The sequence below is a fragment of the Mesitornis unicolor genome, unplaced genomic scaffold (assembly GCF_000695765.1).
Source record: "Mesitornis unicolor isolate BGI_N332 unplaced genomic scaffold, ASM69576v1 scaffold20301, whole genome shotgun sequence".
NCBI lineage: Eukaryota > Metazoa > Chordata > Aves > Mesitornithiformes > Mesitornithidae > Mesitornis > Mesitornis unicolor.
Genome location: NW_010164692.1, coordinates 25,154 through 37,242, shown reverse-complemented (window position 1 = coordinate 37,242; position 12,089 = coordinate 25,154). Strand labels below are relative to the sequence as shown.

The 12,089-nt window shown below is 34.3% G+C and overlaps 1 protein-coding gene across 1 annotated transcript; it reads left to right on the top strand.

The window, feature by feature from the left end:
- Nucleotides 1–663: 663 nt before the first annotated feature.
- CENPK (centromere protein K) lies at nucleotides 664–11,704 on the top strand (the record flags this gene model as incomplete). Its single annotated transcript, XM_010194403.1, has 6 exons — nucleotides 664–710; nucleotides 2,112–2,194; nucleotides 2,312–2,410; nucleotides 2,685–2,826; nucleotides 8,156–8,206; nucleotides 11,546–11,704. Coding segments are annotated over 6 exons (581 nt in total), but the record flags the coding sequence as incomplete, so codon positions are not given.
- Nucleotides 11,705–12,089: the final 385 nt, after the last annotated feature.

Here is a 12,089-nt window from a genome sequence, read left to right as displayed (position 1 = left end):
TCACTGAAGGCTATCAAATACAACAGTTCACTTTTTATTCAGAAAATCCATGAGCCATAAATCAGTGCATTTTGCAGAAGCACTCTGGGGAAACATTACCACATCCTTTAATAGTGTTGTGCTTTCCCTTAAGTACTGCTGTTGCTCAGGGTTGGCATTAGGATATTGGCCTTGCTGGCCTTTCATCTCCCTATATGTAGCTAACTGTTCTTGTGAACAGTAAGGACAGTGACATGCTTTTTAAGTTCTTTACTTCTGAGAGGTTTTACAATCCTGATCAAGCATATGAGAGACTATTTGACAAGGAAGATGAGAAAAATTTTGTTGCCTGCATTGGTAATGTTGATTGAATCCCTTCCACTGAAGAAATTAGGCTTGCTTATCTTGAAGTATGACCAAACTTCACATTTCAATGTTATGTGCCTCAGCTGGCTCAAGTATAAAAAAATAATACAGAAGCACTAACACCTCACTTTTTTCAGTCTGATTTAATTTGCTGAAGAGCGACAGTAGGTTAGCACAGCGGGGCACCACAAAATGTGCTTAAATGACAGCCAAGTTACTTTGTTAAGAGACGAGTTTCTCTCTAGCCAGGCTGCTTTTCCGTATTAAAAAAGTCTACAGCATCCAGTGCCAAAAAACCAATTTGTTTTTATTTTTCAGTAATTTCTGCCAATCCAGATGTACTGCTAGCATTAGGAAAAGAAGAGGTAAGTCTTTGTTTGTTAAGAGAGAATAGAATTTTGTTTAAAAAAATGTGTATAATTGCCACATTTTCCCATGACTACTCCTGTGGTGGACTACCTCCAATACACTGTATGTTTCTTCAGGCATTGTTCTTGTTCTAATATCTTTTGTCCTCTGTATTATAACTACTAAAATTTCCTAGTTGTAATGAAAGATATTTTAAATGAAGAGTTTTTATGTATTGCGTATCATACTTGATATATAACAACAAAAGAGGCATATCATACTTGATACATAACAACAAAAGAGTCAGCGTTCTTAGATCTAGAGTTTTGTGGAAATAATTTGCAAATATTTTGTTGAGTTATTCCAGCCTTGGAAGAAAGAGCAAATCAAGAGTGTGTTATGGGTAGCATTACACTATATTGATTGGATATTGGTATGCAACATGACTTGAGAATATTCCTGTGGCTATGGTTTAAAAAGCAAAACAAAACCAAAACAAAACCCAAACATCTTGGGTTTTCTTCTTCCTCGCAGCTTTCTTCCTTCCTGTATCACTCACAACAAGGAACCCAACTGCTGTTAAGAGTCACTATTAATAAATTGTTTGGTTACACACTTTCATTTGACTGTATTGCTATGGCATGTTTGATCTGCTATCCCATTTTATGGCCTATTTTGTTGAAGATTCCAATTTTTTTTAGATGTTGCACACTTGCTTCTGTAAAATATTTTCACAATTTTTTCTTTGAGCTAACTATAAAAGCTCTCATAGTTTGTGTAGGAGACAAAATACATACGAATCATCTGTTGATGTTAAAAAATCATAAGCTATTAGAAATACTGCTTTGTAGAACATAATGCATTAGTGAAAGACCCAGTCCACTGTTCCCTATCCTCAGCAGCACATATAGCTTCTGTCTACATTTCTCCCTCTTTCCTCCTCCAAATATGTCCATGTCACTGAGGACCATTTAATTCATGGATGCAATGAATCTTTCTTTCCAGCATCGTTGTTTTCTGAGTGCTGTACATTTTATGTTGGTGCAGTTAGCATGGATTCATTCTTGCAAACAGCTGCAATGATTTGGATAATGCAGCAGTGGTGCTGTAGGTGTTTTCTCCTCACTCTTTCATCAGATGAGCAGTTCATGTGTGTACTCCATAATTTGCTCCAAGTAAAATCAGCTATGCTGTTTTGTAGAGCTTTAATCAGACACTAATGAGCAACTGGTCACAATAACATCTTAAGTAACTTCAACTGGATTTAAAAATACCATGCCCTTCTATAGCTGTAGTTCTTAAGAAACTACAGGCAATTTTGGCCCTCTTTACGACATTTATAGATGTAACCTGACATAAAGCAAACACTACAGACTGGGATATCTGCAAACTGTAGGTTTATTTTTACTTTTTTATAGTTGAAGAAAGTAAAGAATGATCTTGAAATGGTGCTGTCAAGACTTAAGTTAAAGAATGAACAACTGGAAGAAGATCTGAGAAGGTAATGCAGTACTTGAGACTTGTAAATGCTGTACGCTTTTTTACCACACGGGTTTTTTTGACTGTCTGAGAACAATATTTATCTGTTGTGCTATTTCCTACTTTTCATATTTTGAAGAGAACAGCAGTGGTATGAGCAACAGGAGCAGCTACTAGATACTTTTAATAGAATTGAAGAAGAGATGAAACACCAAGGTCAAGAACATTCCAGAAAAAGGTATTTCTACAGTGTTTGGTTTTTATATTGAAAACTTTAAATATCAACAAGAGTAAATGAGCAAACTTGTAAAGCATACTCCTTGTTTTCTTAAATAGATGCAATAATAACTGAGTAATCCACATTTGAAACATGAAAAATATTGCTACTACCTCCTGATATCCTGTGATTCAAGATGTTGAACTTACAACAGCAAATAATACAGATTTTTTGCTGTTAAGAACTTAATTATTTTATTGAATTTCATATTTTGTTGCTGTGTTTTTACTATTAGTTTGAATATTAGAGTGTTTAATGAACTGCAACAGCAAAAGTTGGAACTAGACGTATATAAGGAAAAAATCTTGAATGATCTGGGTGAATTTCTAGAAGAATATTTTCCCTTTCCAAATGAACATGAAAGCTCTAAAATGAAGGTAAGATTTTTCTTAACTATTAAATTTGAAATGTTCAGCTTCTATTTAACTAGATGCAATAACTTTTAAAGTCACTAGCATAGAGTCTGCAGTTATATTTTGAAAAAAGTACAGTTCTTACAGATGATGCTCTATGTTTAGTTGGTATTTTTCATGTTGGTTTGTATTATTTAAGCTGGTTCCCAACTGGATATTTTCTTGTTTTAATGCATATATCTGTTACCCAATATGATGCATAGCAATGTATTGTAATTCTTACTGAACTGCAGACTGTGCCAAATTTGGAAATGGTGAGGGGTTCAATCCAACTTGTTCCATTTTCTTTTTTACTGAATTAGGCAAGCAGATTTGTATTTTTCTTGGTAAAGAAAATTTTAATTGTCTAGCAATGTTTTTGGAACAATAATAAGGACAAATGTTTATAATTACAGTGTAGTTTTGTAATGCTAACCATCAATTTCTGTTCAGGTAAACTGAGCCATAAATTATCTTAAAACTTTAGGGAAAATAGGCATTCAGGGAGTGTTTTGCATAATAAATTCAAACTCTGCGAGTAGCCACTAAAAAGGTGAGGGTTGATTTTGATTGCGGACACATGTAAGAATACAGAAATAGAAAGGATTTCTTTAATCCAGTTATCTGTTACTTCAGACAACCACTTAATATTTAATACTATCATTGAGCTCCACTTAAAAAGTAATTATTTTTGTTACTACTCTTTTTATTGGGGTTTGTTCTAGTACCTCAGTACTCTGGTGAGAAACTATCTCCTAACTTCCAGTCAGATTATTCATGTCTAACACAGATCCATGTATTCTTATGCTGGTATTATCCTTAGAATAGCCCCTTTTCTTTCTTGTGTTTATTCCTCTTGATATATCTATCAAGACAGAAATCTTTTACCCTCTACTTTTTTTGTTTTGCTAATTGAACTAGTAAAGCGTTCTTGTTCTTCTCCTGTAAGATAGCCAGCAAATTGAAAAAAAACATCCTAATAATATCTATTTTATATATTTGCTTCCACTTGGATTCATCTTCTTTTGAACCTGGTAAAGCCTAATATATTAAACAAAACTACTACCTCACAGTCATCACAAAAGCAACTAATTACACCCTTGTCTTTTTATTCCTTTTATTTTCAACTGATGAACCCTGAGCTTTTAATTTATAAAAAAAAATAAATAATAAAAAACCTTAGTTTTGCATAGAAGTACATATTTTGCACATAAAAATACCAAATGGAGCCTTTGAGCCATGATATCCATTTTCAAAGTCTTATTCAACCATCTTCAAACATCTTATTCTATTATATCTTAGTTCTGCATATATTGATGCATATATTGCCTTCCAGTTTCCTGCTATTACTAAATATGAAACATTTTGTTCCAACATTTAAGAAATTAAAGCTTTGAGGATTTAATTAATGGTTGTCTTTCAATCATATATTTCCTGATTTCAGCCTGATACGTCATCTCCCTCTTTGATAGTTTTTATTCATCCTACAATTGTTCTATGACATGCCTCTTCAAGCACTAATGACTATCCCAGATGCGTTTTAAGAAATTGTCCTTTTTTCCCATTGTGACGAAAAGAGACTTTACTGCAGAGATTAAATTTAACAATTTATTTGAACAACATGTGCAGATCCAGTGTGTCACTATTGCAGGTTCTATGGATACAATGGAGAATGCGCTATTGGAGTTTTAAAAGCAAGACTACACTATTACAACTACAAGAGATTCACAAAATGCACTATTGTAACTACAACAGTCACAAAATGCACTATTACAGCCCACAGGCGATTCACGACAGGCCGCAGGCCACTCACAAAAGTCACTGTTACTGCTCTTAAGCAATTCACAACAACTCCCAGGCTACTCACAAAATTCACTATTATAACTCCCAGACGATTCATGGAACACACTATCACAACTCACAACTCAGAATACCACACGTGTGTTAGTCAGTCACCTGCAACCACAAACTTAAAGCCTGCCAAATATTCACTTATCCCTCCAGGTAAGGACTCCCACATAAGTTACCTTGGCCAGCATTCCGACCAAGGGGGAAGATTCTCATCACTCCATGGCTGGAGAAGTAACTCCCCATTTCTAACATGAATCTTAGAGTTTTATCCCCTGGTGTACGAGACAGCAGGAAGGGTCATGTCTGAGTGGATTAGACCACCTGGGCTGTTTGTCTTTAGCAGTGTTTCCCCTTATCTTTATTTATTCATGGGTGATGTTCCCTTCTGTATGCTTTCTCTTGCTTATCTTTGTATTGAAGCCAGACAGAAATCCTCCAGCTTATCTTTGTCTTACTTTTAGGCAACTGAATAGTGGTTTGATTTGGACTCAGGACATACTGTTTGTTGGGGGATTTCAAGGCTCAACTCAGGTTTTGGTTCTTTGAATGACCCAGTTTAGTTTTGTGCTTACCAGACAACCCAGGGCTGCGCTATCTACACAGCTCCCCATGGGCTGTCTCAAGGCAATCCAAGGCTGAGTTGCTGCTGCAACTCCCCCATATGTTGCCTGGTGCACTAGACATTACCAAAACCTGTTTATACTATGAGCCAGACTGATCCTTACACCCAAATATATCATTATTTTCTTAAAAATCTATTTCAAATAATGAGATCCAACGACTTATTTACTTCTATTTATGTGGTGTTAATAGTAAAATATAGGATGGAAGTGACTTCTGGAGATCTTCCTTTCCTGCACCATCATCAAGGTAGCGCCAATGTCAAAGTTGGATCGAGTTGCTCATGGTCATATGCAACTGTGTTTTAAACATAAGAAACTATGAGTTCATATGTGTTTCAAAATTCTGAGGAAATTTTTATGTAAAATCATCCACCTAAAAAATCAACTGCAAAATCAACTGCTTGATTTTTCTCAGTCTTTGTTATACTGTTTAGAAATTCTTATTAGCTACCCTGCCTTCATCTCTCTTCCATGCAGTTTTCCTTATTAAAGTCTAAAGAAAAAAATAATCACTCAAGGTGCTTGGGATTAATCAACCCTTCCTCTGCTCACAGAAGTTCACCTTCTACTTGTTTTTTTTTTCCTTAAATGTAAAATTTAAGATCTTACTTGGAAATTTATCTAATTGTCTTAGTATTAATTTTATTTATGGATTTCCTGAATGCTTGAACACAATTTTTCTGACAAGTGTTTCTATTTCTTTACACTCTCTGTGAATTCATAGCTGCCTTTATATCTTTTGGCTCAGTTAGATCTCAGTGGCTGGCTCAACTGCAGGTCCCTCATAATCTGCGTCAAAGTGATTAAATGTAAAGGCCAGAGAGGCAGCCATTTTCATCTATGTTGTGTTCTTTACTGTGTCAGAAGTAGAAATTGTCTGTGTTAGCTATGAAATTTGCTGCTACATTGATTCAGGAAAACACGTTATTAACATCTATTATCAGCTTGGTTCAACACTCTGGAAGCACGAAACCCTTAACTCTGTACAACAGTAACTTCACTTCATTTGTGGAAGCTTCTTGTGTTCTCAGTAGCTCTGTGTGAGGGCAGATGTGTGAGGCTGACTGGTGGGCCCAGCCCTTGAGTAGTGTGAACTGTTACAAGCCTCGGTGTTTTGGTTCCACCCTCCTTTCACCAGGCACCTGCGTCTGGGATTGAGAGTGGGAGGGAAGACTGAATCACAGCAGCCTAGGTTAGCTTCTATTGCCATGGCTCAACACCTTTATTATAGCTAGTGACTGAGGTAAGAATTATCATGCCTTTTAAATCTTGGATTTAAAAAAAAAGGGGGGGAAAAAAAGAAGATTCTTTTTCAAGATAAGAAATATGTGAAGTCCTATTTTGAGGAGTATTTTATGCCAATCTATCTGATGGAAAGGAGAAGCTGACTTTCAGGTTAAATAAATAAATAAGCATCCTGCTTTAAAAAAGTGATTTTATAAGCATTAATTAATTGGTGACACTTATTATATTGGTGACACTTAAAATACACAATCTTACAAAACAATATAGACAATGTATATTATAAACCTAGAAAAATAAGTTTGCTAGTTTTGTAAGAGTGCAACCTCTTAAAACTAAGCAACTAATATCCTTAGGATTTTATTCTTTGTATATCAGTTTTAGAATCACTGAAGTCATAACCTGATTTCAACTTTGAAACATGAATATTGAACCCACTACAAAAGTTACAAAGTAATATTTTTGGCCAGGGAAATACAACAGCCAAGGCTATGAGGTATCTTCATGATTGTTCCAAGGAAGCTTTTGCAGCTTCTTAGCATAGATTCTATTTCCACAGCTTAGTATCAAGATAAAGCCACAAAGATAGGTATTGTTGACCCCTAGCTCCATGGTTTGCCGGTTTTTTCCATGGCGCAGGCAGCATGTCCCCTGTGACTTTCTCAAGGTGAGAATATCAAGAACTGTGGCTGGAAAAAAAGAACCAAGAACTTGCCTTTTACAAATTCTTCTTTATTGCTTTCATTCTTCTTCTGTCCCAGAAACGGAGTGTGTATAAAGTGCTGCACATCTGTTAATATCTTAGGACTAATTCAACAGCAGTGCTGAGTAGGCAGCCACCAGTGCTATATTACCTTCTTTATTTTGTTGAATGTGAAGTGGATGAGGAAAAAGGGTAGAATTGAAAAATAGTAGAATCAGGTTCACTGTGCAACAGCACAAGCAGTTTTGCTGGCATTACAGCCTAAGAAGTCCATATCAACTTAGAGCCAAATGGCTTGATTTGCTTACTACAAATGAAAACTAGTAATTTTCTAATTATATTTTATCAAGGACTTTTTTTTTTCCAATTTTTTAATTATTCTATTTCTTAAGCTTGGCCATTTTAAAAACTTACTTCAGAGTAAGAGTAAACAAATATTCATTGGCAAATCATGAAAAAATATTAAGGCAATAGGAACTGAAGTCTTGAGCTGTGCCAAATTTGTGTTGTAAGTATTTTTCTAAAGTTCACTAAAAACTTCATTTTTTCCTTATATAATTGTAGTCACAGAATGTTTTGCATGATATGATAAATACGATTTACTTGGTTTTATTAAAATGTAAACCCAGGTAGAAATACTATGATCACTTAAGATTAATCTTTTTTTAATAATTAATTTTAAAAGTGCTACATTTAAAGTATATGACATTGAACTGGTAGATGAATGATTTGCATGTATTTCTATCATGACTAAATCTAAGTAAAAGTTTTCATGTATGGTGTGCTATGAAATCAAATAATTGTGTGATTATATTTATTTGTCAATTAACATTTTTCCTGACGATATAGTTCTGGGTTTTGTTAATTTGGGTGGGGGGGATGGTTATCTTTGCAGAATTCCGGAAAGCCAGATGTAAGACTGGGAACAGTACATGAAACTTTAGAGGTAAGAGAGTTTTGTTATGTAGAGATTTGCAGGACTTTCTGGCACTCAGATTTCATCATATTACATTTATAAGATAAATATTTAAGAATGTCAGATTTCTATTCTAATTCCTATGAAATTAAACTCTTTAACATTTTACAAGATATATGGCAGTAATTTAGATAACTGATTCTTCAACTTAAGCTGGAGAATGATTGTCTCTTAGCACTTAATTTTATAATTATTATTTTAAAGACGTTTTATGAGCCTTACTGTCTCACATTAGGGGAGACAAATGCTATGCTTAACAAAAAAAATTAATTGTTCCATTTCTTGCTATAGTTTGCATTGTTTTAATGAAAGTATTTCTGAAACGGTTATAGAAGGACCAGTTAATGTGTAGTCTCGTATGTTAACTGAATTATCTTCTTATATGAGGACATCAATGATTATGATTCATGTGGTTCTTCACAGAATCACAGAATGTTAGGAGTTGGAATTTATGTATGTCCACATTGCTTAACTGATCCCTAACCCAGTCTTAGCCAAGTCAAACTCCTCCTTTATGCTGACTTCCTCTGAGGCCTCAGGGGTCTGAGGTTCCTGAGGACAGTCTCCAGCAGTGTAGACAGAGGCAAAGAAGGCATTCAGTAACTCTGCCTTCTTAGTACACTCTATCACCAGGGTATCCACCTCATTCAGCAGTGGGCCTGCATTGCCTCTAGCATTAGTTTTGTCTGAAATGTATTTGCAGAAGCCCTTTCTGTTGTCCTTGACCTCCCTTGCCAAGGTTTAATTCCAAGGAGTCCTTAGCTTTCTAGTTGCTTTCCTACATCCTCTGACAACAGTTCTATATTCCTCCCAAGTGGCCATCCCCTCCTTCCATGATCTATAGACTCTTTCTTCCACTTGAGTTTGCTCAGCAGTTCCCTGTTTAACCATGTGGGTCTCCTGGCTCCCTTTCTTGATTTCCTACCTGTTGGGATGCTCTGATCTTGAGCTTGGAAGAAGTGGTCCTTGAATATAAACCAACTACCTTGGGCCCCCAATTTCTTATTGATTTTGTAAGTATGACACCATTGCTTTGCTTGTATTTTTAGTCAAAGTACAATTTGTGAATTTGAATTTCAAAGCATAATTTTGAAGGAACATTAAATTTTTTTTCACTAGCATTGTTCCTTCTTGTCTTAAATGTAGCATTTGAAGTGAAATTTCCTATTCCTCCTCTACCCTTACTCTTCAAACAGTTGTAAGCATCTATGTGTAAGACTTCTCTGGAGGAAAAAAGGTTTATTTTCGTGAGAGAAACAGAATGAATAACACCTCTTTGGTATTAAGATGCTATTATCTGGTCACTATGACATTGTTGTACTTAGTTTGAAGCCTAGACTTTGGGCTTACATCACCAAAATAATTTTACATGCTGCAGATCAGAATTCAAATTAGTCACACTCCTTCTAGAATTAAAATGTTAATGCTCTTCTAATGCTTTAAAATTGCCCTCATATTTTTTCAGATATTGGTAATCTCCTCCTTGGTGTAAACTGTCAACATCCCTTACCTTTGTAATAGGTTGGGTTTTTTTTGTTGAGTAACTTGGTTCTAGCTTCAAGTCCCTGTTAAATTTCAGAAGTGTTTTCTTAGATGTGGATAATAGTTTCTTAAAAAGACAAATGCAAAGTCATATTTGTATTATAATTACAGACTTAGGAGTTGCTGTATGTAATTCAGTCACAGAATTGCAATCAATGCATGTATTCCTAACCATGTCTCCTCAGTCTCTGTGTTTGTTAAATAATGGAAGTGTACATTTTTAATAAACACCACTTTGACAAGCTAGGTGTATACATTTTATATTATTTAAGTATATCTGTTCCTACTTCACTAAATTAATAGAAGTAGTAAGCAGACAGTAAATTCTCTCTTCTCATGCAAACCTTAGAATTTTTATTATGCTACTTCTTATTCTAGTAACGAGCTGTAATTTTTTTACAAGTGTAGTAACTCTTTTCCTTCTAAACAGTTTGAGGATTATTCCTTTCAGATTGAAAATTTAGTGAACTAGTTTAAGAATTGAAAGACTTTACAATACAAATGTATATAAAATTACAACCATAAAGGCTATTTTGGAATACCAGATGTCAGAAAAGACTGAGTAACAATTAATCTAAAATAATGCATTTGGAGAAAATACTTAAAATTGGGGCAGGTAAGTACTAAAGATATAAACTGTAATGATTCTTTTGAACAGTCTCAAAAAGGAGATCAGGTTTTTTTTTTTTAAATAGCAATGGGTGAAAAAAGAGTAAAGCCTAGTATTGAAGAATTTGAGTTTTTCTTTAGCAGTGAAGAGGCAGACAATATTTTGTATCTACTGAAACTGGGAAGACTAACATTTAGGAGCTCTGAGTAGAAAGATGAAATATCTGGGATGAATAGAGAGAGCACCATGGGATGGGTAAGATTATTTAATCTGTCTGCAGTATTTCCCATGAGCCATACTATTAGGGCGTAAACATGGTCTCCAAGAGCACAAAAATAATGTCAAAACTAGTCTTTGTTTTTAACTCTGTTAACTAAGTTTTGTATTTAGATAAGGAACAAAGGAGAAGTAAGGAAGTATCAAGAGGAGGTGAATTGTTATAAGGCATTTGTCATGCCCAAACAAGAAGTGACATTAACAATTTGGGTAATCCATTTATGAGATGAGCAGAAAGATTTGTTGTGCAGATGTAGTGAAGTTAAACTAGGATTATGATGAGTAAGTGCAGATTTACTTATTTTTAACAGTACAGCACACATGAAAAATAATTCTTCCCAATCTAGGAACACAATTTTTTTTCCCGCTTATTAGTGAGATCAAATTTTGAAAAAAATTGTAAGATGGACATTATTCTTTGCTAAAAATCTGAAAAAATGAGGGAAAAATACTACTTATTGACAGTAAGTCATTATGGCTTTAAAGCAAGTGATTCTCAAAGGCCTAGCTTTTCCCTCTTATTTAATGCTTTTAATCTTAAATTAAGAAATACTGATTTAGAGATTAATTAGATTTTTTTTTTTGCATTTAGAGCTACACTTTCTAAAATCCACTAAAAATTTTTGACAGATATTAAAAAACTTAGACTGGATTAAAGGATAATTTTAGTTCTAATTTTTATATAAAAATAAGATGTAATGAAGTTAATTGGAAGTTCTTTGTTTTAATTCTACCTTGAACAGGTCTTGTATTTCTCCTGTACTCTTCTTATATTGCCTTCATAAGTTTCTCATTACAATAATTTGTATAAATTTCGTTAAAGGGGATAAAAATGTAGCTGTTTTGTTCATTTCCTAAATCTTATCCTTTTGGTTTTCCAGATTCTTATAAACAAATTAATAAGCACACCACATGAACCCTATGTAGAAATCACAGACTCATTTTGGCCACCTTATGTTGAGCTGCTGCTGCGATATGGGATTGCCCTGAGACATCCAGAAGATCCAAACAGAATACGCCTAGAAGCCTTTCACTTGTAGTATTACCTATATGCTTGCTTTTAAACAGAATAAAGCACTAGTACTTTTACCTGGGGGCTCACACATACTTACGTTTTATGATAAGCTTTTCTTACATCACCAACCTCATCCAGTTGGATGGTTTAATATGTTTTTTTTATTAAATGAATTTTATACTTGATCAGCTTATGAAATACAAAAATTCTCCTTTAACTGTTCACAATTACAGTTGCCTTTTAGGTTTATGGCAAGTGATGCCAAGATTGGCATTGCGGAGAGGCTTGTTGGTGTTTTTTAGCTGTTTTAATAAGATACAAAGTAAAGATTTTTAACAGTCCTTTTTACTTTAAAAAAACCATTCTTTATACATGACTCTTTTATGTTAATTTCTTAGATTGCTTTAACT